General features: G+C 44.6%; 1 protein-coding gene across 1 annotated transcript; it reads left to right on the top strand.

The window, feature by feature from the left end:
- Window positions 1-9,720: 9,720 nt before the first annotated feature.
- Window positions 9,721-12,770, top strand: LOC123127587 (beta-1,4-mannosyl-glycoprotein 4-beta-N-acetylglucosaminyltransferase). Its single transcript, XM_044547336.1, has 2 exons — window positions 9,721-10,167; window positions 11,281-12,770. The coding sequence occupies exons 1-2, from the start codon at window positions 10,096-10,098 to the stop codon at window positions 12,379-12,381; spliced, it is 1,173 nt and encodes a 390-aa protein (XP_044403271.1). The 5' UTR covers window positions 9,721-10,095; the 3' UTR covers window positions 12,382-12,770.
- Window positions 12,771-18,123: the final 5,353 nt, after the last annotated feature.

Here is an 18,123-nt window from a genome sequence, read left to right as displayed (position 1 = left end):
AAGCAAGCAATCATAGTGATTAAGTCAAGCAAGCTAGTAGTGCGAAGATGCAACGTACTAGAAGAGATCATGTCAAGCATGTCATGGGTGCAAATAGTGTGCATGAATAATTCATATGACATAGCACAAGCATGAAAGCAAGATATGAACATAATATCATCAATGTATTGGTGGTGAGAGGCCATATGTAAATAGCAATGGGACATCATGACTCTCCCAACACAACAAGCAACAATAGCATGAGGCACATGGTAAACATGGCAATAAGAACAAGGATCTCCACCAAGCATGCAAATACACATATGAGTAGTAAAATGGTGAATCATGGGTAGATGCAAGCAAGGGTCACAATTGCATGGCAAAATCGTGTAAAGAGGCATAGCATGCAAAGTGAGCAGGATAGGATGGGCATAAGATGACAAGTGGTAAATAGCCCATAGCCGTGTGAGAGCCAAGTAGAAGAGATGCGCGAAGAGAACGGTGGTAAGGATAGTCTACGGAATCCCAAATCATCGTTGCTCTCAAGAGCTCATTTCGTCAACTCTTGGGATTGAGAGGTTGACGAATATACATGAGTACCTACACAAAGCAAAGGCAAAAGGAAAATTGTGTGTGTGTGGTATATGCACACATCATCCATCATGATGCATACGTGCATGTGTTGGTTAGCACAAAATATCCAATGCTCAAATAAATGAGATGTGTGATATAGAAACATGCCATCCATCATGAGAGGTTTGTTATTATGTATAGCATAATGGAGACTCAAATTATGTAATGCATCATGGGAAATATCTAGAACATTGTTATGCGCGGAATGCATATGGTGCAAGCAATTATGAGAATCATGCAAAGTATGGAATGCATCTAATATGTATGAGGAAATTATGGGGGTCTCCTCATGATCATTAGTGGAACATCACATGGAGAATATTGACAACATCCAAAACAAAGCATATTTGGAACAATGTGATCATGGCATGGTATGGTAGATGAATTGCGCAAATCATGTAAAGGTAGCATAGCAATATCATCACATGAAAAACAAAAGCCAATGACCATCATCTCGTCATCTATGTCATAAGTGCAAATAGGATTTATTTTAATGGGGCATGCATAGGTACTATGTTGAGATTGAAGTGATGCAATATGGGAGATCTCACTCATAGCATATGACAAGTTTAAAGGATTGTCAAACATGATGTTACCAATAGAATTTTCACATGATATCCTATTCAGCATAGCATCACAAGTAGGCAATTCAACATGCTCATCATCATATTCATCATAAATTGGTAAGTCATGACATGAGTAATTCGCACTAGCATGAAGCATGGGTGGATCAACATCATGCAAGCAATCATTGGTGGGATAGTCCGCTAGTGGGACAAGCGAAGCACCATCACCTATGTTACCTTTGGAGCATCGCTCATGTGTTGTAGGTGAGGTGTCGAAGATCCACTCGTTGTCATCTTCATCTTGATGGAACCATGTGGGGGGTGCATATTCTTCCACCATGGACATCGTCGTCGTTGGAGGTATGGACTCGTCGAGGGTAGGCATGTCATCATGTAGGAGACCTAGCACCAAAGAAGAAAACACACTTCAAGTAGAGGGTAAGTCGTTAGAAATCATAGTGGCCTCATGTGCCGTGTCAACTACCTCACTCACTAAGTGTTGTGGCTCACTCACTCCTGGTATGATGCTCTCACTCATATGGTCGGTAGAGTCACTCAAATGGCTCTCAACCTCACATAGGATGTGTGGCATGCTCTCAAGTGTGGCGCTAGTGGTGGTCACACTCATCCTCTCATAGGCAATGCACTCAATGTCAGATATGGTGGACTCACTCATGTCACTCATGTGGTGGTGGCTCTCCTCACATGGGAATCGGGGCATCTCTTCATATGTGGGTGTCGGAGAGATATAGGTGCAAATGTCTCCATGTTCAATCATGTCATAGTCGTAGCCGTGGATGAAGGCCGAAGATGGCACATCATCACTCTCCTCTAAGACCAAAGATAAGGTCTCATGTGCAGTCTCATAGCTTGACTCAAAGTATGAGTCCAATATGGGCGTCGTCTTCATGTTATTGAAGAGGCTCATACTCGTCGCCGTGGTCGAAGGGGACGGCCCTTGCTCGACCTTCTTGTTGCCGTCTTGTTGTTGGAGGCCCATATGATGTGGCACCTCATAGCTCGTCTCCATGACCAAAGGGAAATTCCCATGCTCGGGCATCTTCCTTGAGGGGCTTCCGAAGATGGAAGTGTCACCCTCGCTTGTAGGTGGTCGCCTCGTTGGTGAAGATGTCGATGTAGGCAAACTCATGGGAAGTAGGCGAAGATGCCGTACATCCAAAGGTGAAGATGCCTTGATAGCACTTGGCGAAGATGATGAAGTGGTTGTTGTAGTCGTAGCGCTGTCTTGGTTGTGATCGTCTTGCGATCTTCTTTTGTGCTCTTGAAGCTTGGCCTTGGCATGAAGTAGGGCTTGTTTGGACTTGTGCATTTGCGCTTGGCGAGCATCTTCATGATGATGGTGTCATTGTCGTGCTTGAGCTCAATGGCGTGCGTCGTCGTCGTGCACATGATGCTTCGATGTGACGTGCCCTTCATGACAATGTGGATCACGAACGTGATGTTGGTCGCCATGGAGATGTGGGCGTGGACGACTTGTGCTTGCATCATTTTTGCGCTCCGAAGACTTGTGACTTGAACGTCGCTGCCTTGAGGATGATGAAGGGGAAGAACGGTTGATCAACAAGGTCCGAATCTCCTCCATCCTTGCATCTTGCTCCTCCTTTTGTGAGGAAAGCTTGTTGTCGATGTAGTCCCTTTTCCTTGCTTCGGAGTGACGAATGTCAATGGAGAGGTTCTTGATGCAGTCTCGCAATCTTGATTGTGTGCCTTGCATTCGCTGTTGTAGATCGAAGATTGGCGCTTTGGTGATGTAGTTGTTCACGTCGTCGTTGCTGTGGAAGAGTGGAGATGAAATGCCTTGCCTATCCATCACAATACTCGAGCAAATATGAGTGGAGAAAGGAGAAGAACTATACCAAACGTACCTTGACCGATGTTGAAGATGGATCAATGATCACTCAATGATGTAACAAGGAAATAGCACAATTGGTACCAATTCTTGTCGGTTTCTCACACCTACACAAATAAGGCTTATGGTGGAGCTCGGTGAGGATAGTGGCACAAAAATTTGATGCAAAATGTTAGCAAGAGTCAATAATGTTGAAAGAGATTCACAAATTCGCAAGTGAAACAAGTAGACCAATAGCAATGAATGGCACACGGAAACACACACACGGATAGATAAATGGGGTCGTGCAACCAAGGAATGAGCTCAAAATGTGGAATCCATGAAAAACGCTCGTGTTGCACAACTCAAGAGAGACGCTAGCACGATTGCTCAATAGGCGGATACGACACTTGTCCACAACCTATAGGAGACAAAAATGCAACGACTTCTATCCCAAGTATGTTATATATGTATGATGTTCCAATGTTATGATCCAAGATGATCGGATATGACAATCTTATATGCAATGTGGTATGGTGCTATGGCACTTGCTTACAAGCTTCTTTGCTCTTTCTCTTTTGCTTAAAAGCTTAATCTTTTTTTGTATGGCCACTTTTGCACAATGCACAAACCAAGATAGCAATTTTGTATATGCGGGAACAAACTTGAGACACAAGGGATGATATGATACCAATATGATATTGTATGTATGCAATGGAAGGTGTAGATCACTAATGTGCACAAGTAACGTTGCCGGCAATACTCAAATGGCTAGTCTCGATAGGCAAGTGACGCAAAATAGGCTAGGGGTTAACAATGCAATTCCAAGGGAATATACAATGGAGGGATACCACGATACCAAGATGATATGGAGGTTACCGTCGAAGGTTTCTCGTTTGTAAGCCACAGACGGATGTTTGTGAAGTGGTCAATGTCGATGACGAACTCGAGGCGATGATGAGTTGCGGTGATCTTGATGTAGATACCAAGATGATGGAGACTCGTCCCTAAGTAGCCCAAACACCTTAGGAAACGGAAAAACCGCAAACTCAAAATCTCAAAGGCAAATGTCAAATGGTGGTAGCGGGATGTGGTGGTGGTTTTGTGGAAGCTCAATGGAATTGCGGAGTGGCAATGATGGGTTGTGGAGTACGCAATGCGGAAATGGAGGGTAAGGTGGTGGACTATACACGGTTTCGGAGTTGGAAGCACGGTCCCTAAGTAGCCGAAACACCTTAGGAGACACAACTCACAACACAAATAAAATTGGGTTAAGTTGGGGTGGCGAAAGTGTAAGCCTATGCGGAAGTTATGGTGGTGGTTGATGAAGAAGCAATCGTCCCTAAGTAGCCTAAACACCTTAGGAGACTCGAATCACTCCTCAAGCAACCACTAATGCGATGGGGAACAAAATTGGTTAGGTTGCGGAAGTCGATAGTGGTTATGCGGAGGTTGTGGTGGAAGCCCTAGGCAAATATGCCAAAGTTCCAAAAATCTGATGGAGTCAAATTGTTATCGTAGTATTTTTGTGGTAAGGGGGATGTCAATAGCTTCAAAACGAGCTAAAGAACGTCAAAAACGGACTCCGGATGAATTAGTTATGGTCAAAACGGTGAAACACGGGAGGCTGATGCTCCAGGGGTCGGACATCCGGGGTCGGGCCGGATTTCCGGGACCTGATGTCCAGTACCGCACACGAAAATGCGCTCTAGGAGCCGGATGTCCGGGCTAATGGCCGGATGTCCGGGGCTATGGGCCGGATGTCCGGGCTCCAAATCCGAGGATGAACTCGAGGAACTCGATTTTGGGGGAGGAAATTGATGATTTTGGAGGCAAAATTGCGGAGATTTCACGGATGGAAAATGGGGAAAGTTGGGGGAAAGATAGATCTACTCAAGACACAACGAATCCATGGATCAAAATCAACAAAACATCATCGAAACCAACAAATCACAAAAAAATTGGGGTTACTTTTGGTGGGGAATTTTTGAATTTGGGACAAAATCAACAAAATTGGGCTAGAAAACAAAGAGGGGAGGCTCCGAAATCGTGATCAACGTGGCTCTGATACCAAGATGATGTAGGGTGGAACCCTAGATGGCCGATCTTTCACGAAAGGAGCGGATCCCACGAAGAACACGAAGAACACGAGGGGAAACACGAGGGAAAAATCACAAGGGGAACACAAGAGAACACTCAAACCAACAAGTATGATCACACATGTGCTAGATCCATGAACACAAAAGGAGATATAAGATCCACGATGAACAAGGGATGATACATGGTAACCGGTTCTTCTCCAAAGTAGGTCTTGATGGGGCCACCCAAGAGGGGGTCTTGAATCCAAGGGGATCTTCTTCGAAGAGGGGTCGCGGTCTCTCTCGTGGAGTAGGTCCGTAATGGATGAGCAAAGTTCTATCTCTAAATGATCTACTACTTTGCTAACCCTAGAAAGAGGGAGGAGGAGGAGTATATATAGTCTAGGTGGACGAAGGGGTACATGGGCCTTGGCCCTTCACTGTGCACAGACAGGTGGAGCCGGATGTCCAAGCATCGGGCCAGATGTCCGGGGCTTCACGACGAGCCGGATGTCCAGGCTGGCCTGGGTCTTCCAGATGCATTCGATGATGGAGGGGCCGGATTTCCAGGCGAGGGGACGAATGTCCGGGGCTTCGGGAGGAGCCGGATGTCCAGGCTGCACTGGTCCTTTCCAGTGTTCTCTGGATAGCCGGTGCCAGATTTTCGGGGCAAGCACCGGATGTCCGGCCGCTGTAGCAGCTGGCTCTTCTTCCTTCTCCTTCCTTCGCTTCCGCGCATGCTTGGCCTTGGTCCTTGGGCTCTCCATGGTCTCCTCGGGTGTACCTGAGTATGCACAAGGCCCGCGCTTGAAGTAGCATCCATGTCTTACATGCGGAAAGGGAAGATTCGGAAAGGAGCGAGTTCACCTTAGGTCCAAAGGCGTATGCTTGAGTGTACATGGGGATGATCGTAGGATGCTCCGCATCATCTGGTCCAGAAAAAATCTCCCAAAAGTTTCGTTGCGTTTGGACTCTGTTTGGTACTGATATTTTGCAAAGTAAAAAACAAGCAAAAATAGCAACTGGCACTGGGCACTATGTCAATAGGTTAATCCCAAAATTTGATATAAAGTTGCTATAAAATGATTGTAAAATATCCAAGAATGATAATATAACAGCATGGAACAATAAAAAGTTATAGATACGTTAGAGACGTATCACCCCCTACCCAAGATCCGCCGGTTTTGACACCGACAATACTATTGACTCTTTGCATGAAAAGTAAATACATAAAGGTAAAAGATAGACCCTTTGTAGAAGGAAGCAGAGGTTGTCATGCACTTTTTGTTTTTGGATGTGCAAGCTCTTAATGTAAAGGAACGTCATTTTATATTGCCCCTTGTGATAGTAACCTTTATTTTGCAGTTCGTCGATTTAATTTTTTTACAATCACAAGATCATACAAAGCTTATTTTCCTTTAAAATAAAAGATCATATAATTTAGAAGCAAATTTTATGCTTTATGCATCGATGACAACTTAGTTGAAGGATCTTAATCAATCTATAGGCAGATATAGTGGGCTCTGCTACTTCTTAAGCTTGCATTGATTTTTTCCTTGAAGAGGAAAGGATGATGCAACAAATTAGAGATAAGTATTTTCCTTAGTTAAGAACCAAGGTATCAATTCAGTAGGAGGCACAAACAAGTCCCCAATAGATGCACCTGCATAAACTAACAAAGACTTGCACACAACGTGAAAATTGGGTTGTCAATCCCTTCATGGTCACTAGAAAGAGTGAGATCCGATAGAGATAGATATAAAAAATAAGTAAAAATATAAAAGTAAATACATTGCAGCAAGGTATTTTTGGATTTTTGATTTTATAGATCTGACAATAATATGATAAAAATAGACCCCGGGGCCATAGGTTTCATTAGAGGCTTCTCCTTGAAGAAAACATAAGGTGGGTGAACAAATTACTGTTGATCAATTGGTAGAAAAGCGCATAGTTATGACGGTATCTGAGGCAATGATCATGAATATAGGCATCACGTCCGTGACAAGTAGACCGACTCCTGCCGGCATCTACTACTATTACTCCATACATCACTCCTATCCAACATGCATCTAGTGTATTAAGTTAACAAAAACGGAGCAACGCCTAAAGTGCTAAAGTGCTTTGGCTCCATTATATTTTCTCCATTAACCTAGTTGTTTAGAGACTCGTTCAATCATGTATTTGATATTGTAGTGATAATATTTTTATTAAGTGAGTTGCATAGACTTGACCAATTTATTATGTAGCTTTAAATATGGCGAAGTATTATATGCCCATGTCGGGACTATAATTACCTTTTCTCTTGTAAATAAGATAACTAATTACTACTCCAGCTACTTTTGGGCTTGAAAAATACCTTATCCCAAAGTATAGTCAGTAACATATGTGCAGAGGAAAAGGTTTACACCTAAGCTGCTTCACATGCCTTGATATGATTTAGTCACATTCTTTATAAAAAAAGTCAAGAGTTTGGTCAATTTTAATCATTAATGAACATAAATAAGCTGCTCAACAATCAAATACATTTGGATTCCGAGTGTAGCTTCATAACACAAATTCATATGACTTCTAAAATACATGAATAGGAAAACCCATTAGTAGAATGTAGTGGTATATTTAATATTACATGATTTGTATGGTTGTTTGATTGTGCACGGAATAAGGTAAGGTTCTTTACATGGGGTAAGTGGATGGAAATTTTTGTATGAAATCTAGTAAAAATTAATCATACCGGGGAAATTCGATGAATTGCAATCCTACAAATCAACAACTCAAAATTCATAAAAAAACTTTAAACTTCATTATAAATCATTTAAGTCAAATGCCTATGAAGAGAGAGCACTTTGTTTTCTTAACACAGTACAGACACAGACACTCATGCATACGCACATACGCTCACCCCTATGAACGCATGCACACCATATCCTTATTAGCACCTCTGAGAGACTGAGCCGACCCAATATCTTGAGATTGACAAAGTCACCACACGCGCCTTCTTAGTCGACTGGAACGTCTCCTCCCACTAAATCGAAAAGCCTGAAACAAATCAAGGAAATGCGAGCATCGGTGTCTAGTTTAGGACTTGAATCCTGGTGGGCTGGTTTCAACACAAAGAACCTAACCATGCTTAGTTTGCGAGAGAGAACTTTGTTGTTATGATATGAGTGTTGCATGCCTTTGATGTATTGTGGAATTCCAACTTATTTACTCAAGGTATTCAATTTATTGTTAGTAGATGACCATACTCTGTTATCTTAATGATAGTGGAACCGCCTTTTATAAGGTTACTAAAAATAAATCATGTTTGCATCAACATGTAGGGCCAAGGTTTGCACTAAACACAACAAACATATTGTGTGTGTAGAGAGAGTTAGAGAGATGCTTTAGTTTGTGATTTAGGAAGATAAATTGTGTTGTACTAACATTTGACCTATATTTTTCTTTTGCAAATTTTCATGAAAAATGAGTCATGTTTTGTAAGTCTAAGTAACTTCCACATTATATAGCAAATAGACAATAGGTGTATATGCACCTAGAAGCCATAGCCAATTACCGAAATTTTATGCAGTGTTTTGGCTCCTAGGTGCATATGCACCTATTATCAAAATACACATTTTGAAAAGTTGAAAAATTCGAAACAAAAATTCCGCAGGTATATCCGGACATTCTATGTGCGTGCACAAAGTTTCGGTGAAAAACAATGTTTTTTGTGGCTTGTGTAAAAAAATAAAGAAATGCCTCGTGAATAGTTATAATGAAGGATCAGAAATTGTCTTTTTTTACACAAGCCACAAAAGCCTCGTTTTTCACCGGAAACTTTGTGCACGCACGTAAAATGTCTGGATATACACGTGGGATTTTTGTTCAGAATTTTTCAACTTTTCAAAATGTGTATTTAGACAATGGGTGTATATGTACCTAGAAGCCATAGCCAATTACCGAAATTACAAGTGTTATATAGTTGTCCACCGCAAAAAAACCTGATAAGCTTATAGAATTGACGCTTCGTGTGAACGTTTTTTGACCGATCGCTCTGAGGTGCGTTGGATTCCATGCGCAAATCTCAAAAGCATTGGCTTCCTCCGCCCGAGCGAGCGACGAAATGCTTCGTTTTGTAGACTCCCTTGAGAGTGAACGCCGCAAACTTCCTATTTTTTAATCCATTTTTAAATCCTAAACAAGTGGTTACAAGATCATGTCAAATTCTGCCTTTTAGGGTTTTTTTCTTTTTTGCACATGGCAAATATATCGTGTATACCATGGCAAATTCTGTTTTTAGTGACATGGTGTTTTCGTAAAGCCCTTTAATTACCCCCTCGGAATAGAACATGACACGTTGAAACACGGATGAGGATACTGCTCTACTCGTAGTAGTCCCAGTATTACCTTTTTGCAAGGAAAGGAAAGAAAAAGAAAAGAGAGGAAATCGTCAAAACCGATTAGAGAAAGACACGACACTGACATAAATTTCAGGCTTTAAACTCTGCGAAATGAGATGCCCCTAGCCTCCATAGCAGCACGATGACAAACAAAGACCAGCTCTCTCTCTTCCCTCTTCCCCTTGTGCCAGCCCACCCACAGCCGGAAGGGAACCACGCGCAAGGCCCCCACCCAAACGGCTATAATTAGAGGAGAGACACGGTTCTTCCCATAAGCCCCCTGCTCCTGCCTCCTCCTCCTCCTCATCTCGCTATTCCTTTCCGCTCCCACACCACGCGCAAACGTCCACAACCCTTTGTATTTCCACACAACACCCTCCCCTGTACGTGACCAACTCCGACAGCGGAGACACGAATCGAGCCGTGTCGACAACAAACAATTAGCCCAGACCCCGAGGACACCAGCGCAAAAACACCGCCCGCCACCGGGGCGGCCAAGAGACCGCCGCCGCCGGCCGATCGGAGCACCATTGGAGCCGCGCGCGCCCCTCCGCCTGCCCCCGCGCGTCCGGGCGCTGACCCGTCGCAGCGCCGTCGCCCGCGCTGCCGCGATGGAGTCTGCCGGCTACTACACCAACTGCAAGAAGACCGACGGAATCTGCGAGGGCATCTGCGACGGCGAGGTGAGGACCTCGCTCCCGTCCCTTCGCCCACACCCCCCAGATCTGTCCCTTTCCCACACCGCGTGGCTATCTCGGCGGATTGATTACCTGGTCCACGAGAAGGCTCCTTCTCGCCCCTGCTTTTTCCTTCTTTTTATATTTTATTTATTATTTATTTCTTTTTGGTTGGCCTGGAAACTGCTCGCTTCATGCTTCGGTTGCTCCAATTGCTCTTGTTCGCGCTTCGATTCCACCACCAATATCACGCTTGCTTCGATATACTATTGTTATTCCGTCGGCAGGTTTCTGTTTTAGAGTAAGTGTCGATGAGATTTGCCTAGTCCGGCTCCGAGATGCTTGCCTAGTTGCTTTACAAGAAGAAGAATCTTTGATCTGTTTCGGTCCTACACATGGGGGGATTAGGTGTAATCCCAGGTTTTGATGCTGCTTCTGGTGCTGGTGGAATCTCGCGAGCTGGCCGAATTTGGGTTCCCTCTAATCCTGGAATCTTTTCTTTAACCGGTTGAGGTGCGGCCGTGAAACGATCCACCTTTAGTAAAAGGGCCAGGTTAATACTTGTGCACGCTGACGATTCATGCTGCCAAAGTAGACTACGAAGGAGTTCGTTAAGAGATACTCCTACGTACTCCACTATGCAGCTTGCTCTTATCGTCGATCTGAATTAGGCTGTGTCTATTTTTCTTTGTATAGTAACAAAATAAACACAAATCCACTTGAATACTTGTTCCTGCCATGGTTGATCTTCCATGAGTAATAATGTAACATTGATTTTGTGCTTCCCGTGTTGAGTGGGTTTTAAATTTTTTCCCTGTTTTCATCTACAGCCATCCAATTTGCGCTGAACAAATTAGTAACTCTCTTTAGCCAAAAAAATCAGTTATGCAATACACTGTAAGCTTTACTAATTGATTTACAATAGAATTGGCGTCCTAAGTTGGTTTAATCAGTGTGTGCTGCATATCCCTGCAGTTTGTACAGTCTTTTCTTGTTCAAATAGTTGTGTGAAGAAGATGGGTGTTTACTTGCATATTATTATTTTTAGCTCAATTTCGTGCTTCTTGTGACTTCCATTGCCTGAGTGATTTTTCACATGGTTTCTGTATTCATTTGCAGCATGGTTCAAAGGCTGTTCTGAGCATGTCAAGGCTGAAGTGTGCACTTCGGGGATTTGATTTAAAGGCCCTTCTGTTCCTGCTGATTGGTGTGCCGATTATAATTTTCGTCATATATGTTCATGGCCAGAAGGTCACTTATTTCCTCAGACCAATCTGGGAGAAGCCCCCGAAGCCTTTCACTGTACTTCCTCACTACTATCATGAAAATGTTTCGATGGCAAACCTCTGCAAGTTGCATGGATGGAAGGTCCGAGAGGCTCCACGGCGTGTCTTTGACGCGGTGCTTTTCAGCAACGAGCTTGACATTCTTGATATTCGTTGGCACGAGCTTAGCCCGTATGTGTCAGAATTTGTGCTGCTCGAGTCCAATTCAACATTTACTGGCCTTGAAAAGAAGCTCCACTTCAAGGAAAACCGCCAAAAGTTTGAGTTTGCTGAATCACGGTTGACCTATGGTATGATAGGGGGGAGGTTTGTGAAGGGTGAGAACCCATTTGTGGAGGAATCATATCAGAGAGTCGCGCTTGACCAGCTTCTAAAGATCGCCGGGATCACCGACGATGACCTGTTGATTATGTCTGATGTTGATGAGATCCCAAGTGGTCATACAATCAACCTGTTGAGATGGTGCGATGATACGCCTGAGATACTTCACCTTCAGCTGAAGAACTATCTCTACTCGTTTCAATTTATGCTTGATGATAAGAGTTGGAGGGCTTCAGTACACAGATACCGAGCGGGGAAGACGAGGTATGCCCATTACCGGCAAACTGACGACCTTCTGGCAGACTCAGGATGGCACTGCAGCTTTTGCTTTCGGTACATAAATGATTTTGTCTTCAAAATGAAAGCCTACAGCCATGTGGACCGGATCAGATTCAGCTACTTCCTGAACCCCAAAAGAATTCAGCATGTGATATGCCAAGGGGCTGATCTCTTTGATATGCTTCCGGAGGAGTACACGTTCCAAGAGATCATCGCCAAGCTTGGTCCAATCCCAAGTACGTATTCAGCGGTTCATCTTCCCGCCTATCTGCTCGAGAAGGTTGATCAGTACAGGTATCTTCTTCCTGGCAACTGCATGAGAGAAAGTGGGTAGCCTCGGCCGTTTCCATCAAGATGTGATGCCCCCTTGGGGAAGAGCGTGGCTTAGCGGTTGTATTTGATACCAGTGGCTGGCTGACTTAGTTGGAATGGCGGTTGTGTTGGGTTCATGATTTTGTACCATGTAATTCAAAACAATGGATGGAGGGCCTGACAGCATAGCGCATGCTCCATGGGCCGCTGCGTGCATGTTTTATTTTTGGAAGAGGAGCTTAGCCACCTGAGTCTCTTGTTGATTCATTGCTTCCATGATTGATTTATGAACTCAGAAAATATATTGTAGATTACAGACTGAGTGTGACATTTGCAGCAGTTTCTCATTGTTACCTTGTGGTGTACATTATTATTATCATCATCATTTATTCTTGCTGATGATTTACTGCAGTACATGTGCACTCAGTGGGTTCATGTCCTGCCTGCCCGCCTTACTGCTGTCAGGGGCCATCCGTTTTTCTGGTCAAGTGTCTTAATCCTCCTCTTAACATGTGATGCCGTTGCTGTCGTACTGAAGACACCGGAGTGTGCAATTGATTGCATCTGTCATCTTTCTTTTGCCAACAGTCACAGGTTTCCTTGGTAAGGGTAGGTTTGGTGCAGGTTGATTTGGGTAATCCATACTCTGTTTGGGCATCACTGGCAGCTGCAAGTTGTTAAGCGACCTGTGAGCGCTGCAATGTGGGTGGGAACAGGCTGTCCGTGTGGGTTGCTGTCCACCTCGGCCAGAGTGGCAAAACATGCTGCGCAGCACATTGGCTGTTGGCCTTCCTCTCCGTGCGACCCTACGCGACTTTGTTCCGTTGCTACGAGGCTTCCTCGGCTAGTTGATTTGTTCAATGATTTTCAGAGAAACGTTGCCAGTAGTAGTGGTATAACTTGCAGTCTTCGGTGGAGGGAAATTGCAGATTTTATGTGGGATTTTGCCTGCGGACTGAGCTGTCTCTGGAGGCAAGTTGTAGAGGAGATTCCTTGAGGCGAGTGGTACAGTGGCATGGGCGTCGCCGGTGGACCGGGTCACGAAGGCATACGGATAAGGCCAACTTCAACGGAGACCCGCAATTTTTCTCCCGCATCCGTCCGCGAACAAAGTGACCAGTCCACGCGCATAGATGTGGGAGGCCGCTACCTAACGCTGACCGCATACATTCCGACAACAATTCAAACTAACTAGACAAAATTCGCCGGATTTCATATAAACATGACGGGTTTCATTACATTTACATCTAACCGGTGCTCTTCCGGCTCTAAAGGTAATACACCTAATCTATGATTGCCGGCGCTCGTTTCCTATGTTCGGCTATGAGCCTTGAGAACTGAAACTTCTTCTTCAGTTTCGTTTCAGCCTCCGCAACCACCGCCTTCAGAGACCCGCGAAATGAAGTTGTTCATCTCCACGTCTCCGCCAAGCGGCTAATCAGGCGTCGATATTGAGATCACCAAGCTTGGCTTCAATGGGAGGGGAGGAGCGATGGCTTTCTTGGGACCCAAGTGGCAGCAACCCACTATGCTCTACTCTTTCCTTGTTGCTGGCGGCACCCGCGGACGTGCCGGTGGGGCGCGGCCTTGGCGGAGCCGGTGATGTCCTCTGCCTCATAATCTGTCTTGACCCACACCCCGTCTGTCGCCTCGTTGAACTCCTTGTAGGTGGACTCTAGTTCCGCCTGACGCTGGTAGTAACACCATCAGACGAGGCGAATCTCGCAGGCGGAGTGGTAGGACTCAAGCAGCGCCGCCGGGTATGCTTCCGGTGCAATCTCCTGTCGGCGGTGAGCTACTCCTCCGCCTGCTGGTGCTCCTGGAGGAGCTGGTGGTTGTAGACGATGTTAGCATGCGCCTCCCGGAACTGCTCCTCACGCACCATGTCCATGTAATAGGCACGAGCCTCGCCGATGGTCATGGTGCAATGCAGTGGCGAGGGTGGCGGCGAGGAGGAGGAGGGTGGCGCTGGCTCGTCGTCGACCGCGTCCTCCATTGGGACGTTGTCGTCCTCCGGCTGCCAGCCGACAGCAATGGCGGCCATCTCCTTCTAATCCGTTGTCAGCCCGTCTCAGAGAGCTTTGGAGTGCGGGGAAGCCATGGTGGGAATGGTGCAGAGAGGAGAAAGGGATCAAAGGCGGATGATTGCGGCTATGGTCAGGACAATAATTTATATAGCAACGATGGCCGGCAGAGGGGCGGACGGGTGGTGTCGGAGTAGCCACCTCGTTTACCGTGTGTCACTAATGTGGGCGGCAGACGGCCGCCGACGAACGGCCATCATGTCGTTTGAACGCGAAGCAATCATCTGCATCGGAAAGTGGCGCGCTGCTTCAGTGCTGGCTCTAGTTAGAGGTCACGTTCGCTTTGGCCGGGCATGAATGCGGCACTGACGCTATGGAACGACAATGACCGTTTTAGGCGGAAGACAAGGGCGGGAGAGGTAGGAGATTTTGATGACCAGGGTGGTCAGACTAGGACTTGACAGTGGTCCGGACGCTGAAAAATTACGTTTTAATCATCTTGCCGGCTGATACAGGCTCGTATTAGATGACACAACACGTTTAAATAGCACAACGTGGATGTATGCGGGGCGTTTTGAGGATGGACGTTGGAGATACGGCAAGGCCATCCATCCTGGTTGGCCACCGGTGGTCTGTTTGAGGCGCGCGCTGGTCTGGGCGTGGCGGTTCCTTTCATTGACCTGGCGCTGGCAGGTCACGCCGCGTCTCTTTGCCCGCGCGCGGGCGTCGACCTGTTGACCGACTCCGGGCAGGAGAGCGCGACGGCTGCGTCGTCACCGCCCGAAGCCACAACTGCAATTGCGAAGCCCGGTCCTGCTCGGCCGCGTGCTGCTAGCTAGGCTAGGACGGTTGCGCTGCATGCTAAGCAAACGCGGGCCGGGTCAGTTTCGCCGCGCTCTTCATTCATCGCACCACGCGTCCGTCGGCCACCGGCGACGGCGACAAGTGACGACACCGCGCTGCACACACGGTCTGGCCGCTTCCTGATCGTCAAAAGGGGAATTATGGGTGCGTTAACCTGTTTATTACTTAGAATTATGATTAGGGCGGTCCTAATTAAACGGGGGCGTGTAACGTGTTGTTGCAGTAACCACTGCGAGGCGAGGCGAGTGGGTGGTTGTCTACTCAAGCCTAATCAATCAAATGGCAGTTCCTGGCTTGAAAAGTTCGCCTGTTTTTCCTTTTTCCTATTGAGGTTTTTTTTTAAGCATCTCCTATTGAGGGGGTTGAAGAGTTCGGTCGGATTCACTTGTGGGGTGTAGTGCGTTTTTATTTGTCTACGCACACACGCCTCGCCTTGGAATATACTTACTTCATCTGCCATGCTATGCTACGTGCAGGGGCGGACCCAGGGAAAAAATTGAGAGGGGGCAAAATGCATGGGCATATTCACGAACTAGCAAGGCAAGTATTAGTATAAACTAAAAGTTTGGGCATGATCACCTTATTATTCTCATGGTATCAAGTTCATTGTGAAGTGAAAATAAATTAAAATTTTGAGACAATGATCTGCATCAATATGAATATCACATTTGATGTTTGTGTGTGTTTGCATCAATATGAATATCACATTTGATGTGTGTGCGTGCACAAACAAATGATTGTTAGAATTTTTTATAATAGTTGATTTGAATAAATTGGAGCCTATGAGCCTGAACTAGCCAATATTGCCCTTAAGTAGGAAATTGCATATTAAAATTTGTATGTGACAAAAAAATGGTTGAACGGTTGAATTGACCTAATTATCCAAATCCATGGATTATACACATATTTTGATGTTTTATACGGTTCATCTAGATTTCAAAAGGAGAAAGACATGGACAAACGAATGAATAATACACTAATCTGATAGCACACATGCAAGGCCTAGATTGAAATTTCAAACAGTTGAATTTCAGTTTATATAAGATTGGAATTGCAAACTAACAAAAAAATCGCAAGGAGGAAAAACCTAGATGTGTTATACGGCTCACCTTGATATCAATCAGAGAGAAACTACAGAATCGGGGTTTGCTGATGGGGTTGTGTGTTAGTGACGTCGTGCAAGGCCGCAGGGGAAGGATACAGGCAAGTCAGCAGTTGCCGCCGCCGGCGGCTGCGAGCGGCAAGGTCAGGGCTTCGCCCGTGTGGGTGCGTGTGTGCACGAGGAAATCTGAGCAATCTGCAGGCTAGACGCTGCAACACCCTTTTTTTTTTGCTATTTCTTGACCTTTTTCACACTTCAAGTAATGGGCTTTTGAAAATACGCAAGGAATCGGGCTAAGTGGAGGCAGAGTATTCGTCCTAGTGGGGGCACACGCATAGGCAGCAACATGTATATAAGCGCATGTTAAAAACGAGTGGGGGCAGCTGCCCTCACAGGCTCCAACGTAGATCCGCCCTACGTGCCAAACATAACGCCACAACAGGGCTCTCCACATCAAGCATACGTGCACAAGTCATACCGGAAAGAACGTTCAATTGGAACAGGAATACCCTGCTCCAAAAACGAATCTAGCTAGAGATACTAAGCTCACGTGATTTGAAGCGTTCTACTGTTTCGGGGATTGTGGGATTGCTGATAGCCCCGCATGCTAGGTTCTGTGTTGTTTAGTTTTATTTTTTTATTTAGGTTTTTTCACATTTTAATTCATGAGCGCTTATCAAAATTTGTCCACATTAAAAAACAAAACATATTTAAAATTCACTTTTTATGGATTCATTAATATTTATTAAATTCATGTTTTTATTTTTTTAGTTGTTCATATTTTAATTCACGGGAACTTATTAAAATTTGAGCACATTAAGAAGAAAAATATTTTTTTAATTCTCTTTTTTCAGATTCATTAATATTCATTATATTTATGTTTTTATTTTTTAGTTTTCCGCATTTTATTTCATGGGCGCTTATTAAAATTTGTGCACACTAAGAAAGAAAACATTTTAAAAAATTACCTATTTTCATATTCACTAATATTTATTAAATACATGGATATTTTGAAAGTTACTATCATTTTGTATGTTTGCGAATATTTTTTAAATTGAAAACGTATTTGATATGAGATCATTTTATGAAATCCAAGAATATATTTTAAATTTATGAATGTTTTCTAAAATTCACGCCTTTTTAAATTCACAATTTTTTAAAAAAATTCCTTGAACATATTTCAATTAATCTAACCTTTTCAAATAAAAAAAAGATAGCCATTTTTTTCCTAAGCTATCATCGGGATGAGCGAAAAAAACTAAGCGAACGAGAGGAGTAGCGAGCCAAGCTAAGCGAGCAAGAGCTTCATTGGCCAGCCCATGTGAGTGTTATAGTAGTAGATCCACGGTTTCAAGGCGGAATAGGAGCTCACAAAATGTTCAGACAACAACCACCGTCTGACATCGAGGCCAAAACATATAAGACACCACAACGATGTACCAAACAACTCCTATATTCTCTCGGAACAAATATTGTCTCCAACAACAACTCGACAAGATATACGAATGAAAAATAACACCACCAAAACATAATTAAAACACAAGGCAACATAGATAAAACCAAAAGGAAACATATGATCACAAAATCGCATGAAGAATGGCGCGGCGAAGCGCACGTTAGCCTCTAGTGAGTATAAATCATAGTTGATCACTTGGTTGCAACCAAATCAGGCGCTATCGTGCGTGCCCAGCCTTCCGCCAACATGGCCCCGTTTTGGCTTTTACTGATGGTTGCAACCATCAACGAATAGGGCCATACCGGAAAGAACTGATTT

Source organism: Triticum aestivum, chromosome 6A (assembly GCF_018294505.1).
Source record: "Triticum aestivum cultivar Chinese Spring chromosome 6A, IWGSC CS RefSeq v2.1, whole genome shotgun sequence".
In the NCBI taxonomy this organism is placed as follows: Eukaryota; Viridiplantae; Streptophyta; class Magnoliopsida; order Poales; family Poaceae; genus Triticum; species Triticum aestivum.
The sequence above is the reverse complement of the archived record's forward strand: the minus strand, read 5'-3'. Positions and strand labels throughout refer to the sequence as shown.

What these genes read in the sequence shown, in the direction of transcription:
- LOC123127587 (XM_044547336.1), top strand. Translation starts at nt 10,096, where the DNA reads ATGGAGTCTGCCGGCTACTACACCAACTGCAAGAAGACCGACGGAATC. An exon ending in AGGGCATCTGCGACGGCGAG is followed by an intron (nt 10,168 to 11,280) that starts GTGAGGACCTCG and finishes ATTCATTTGCAG; the next exon opens with CATGGTTCAAAGGCTGTTCT.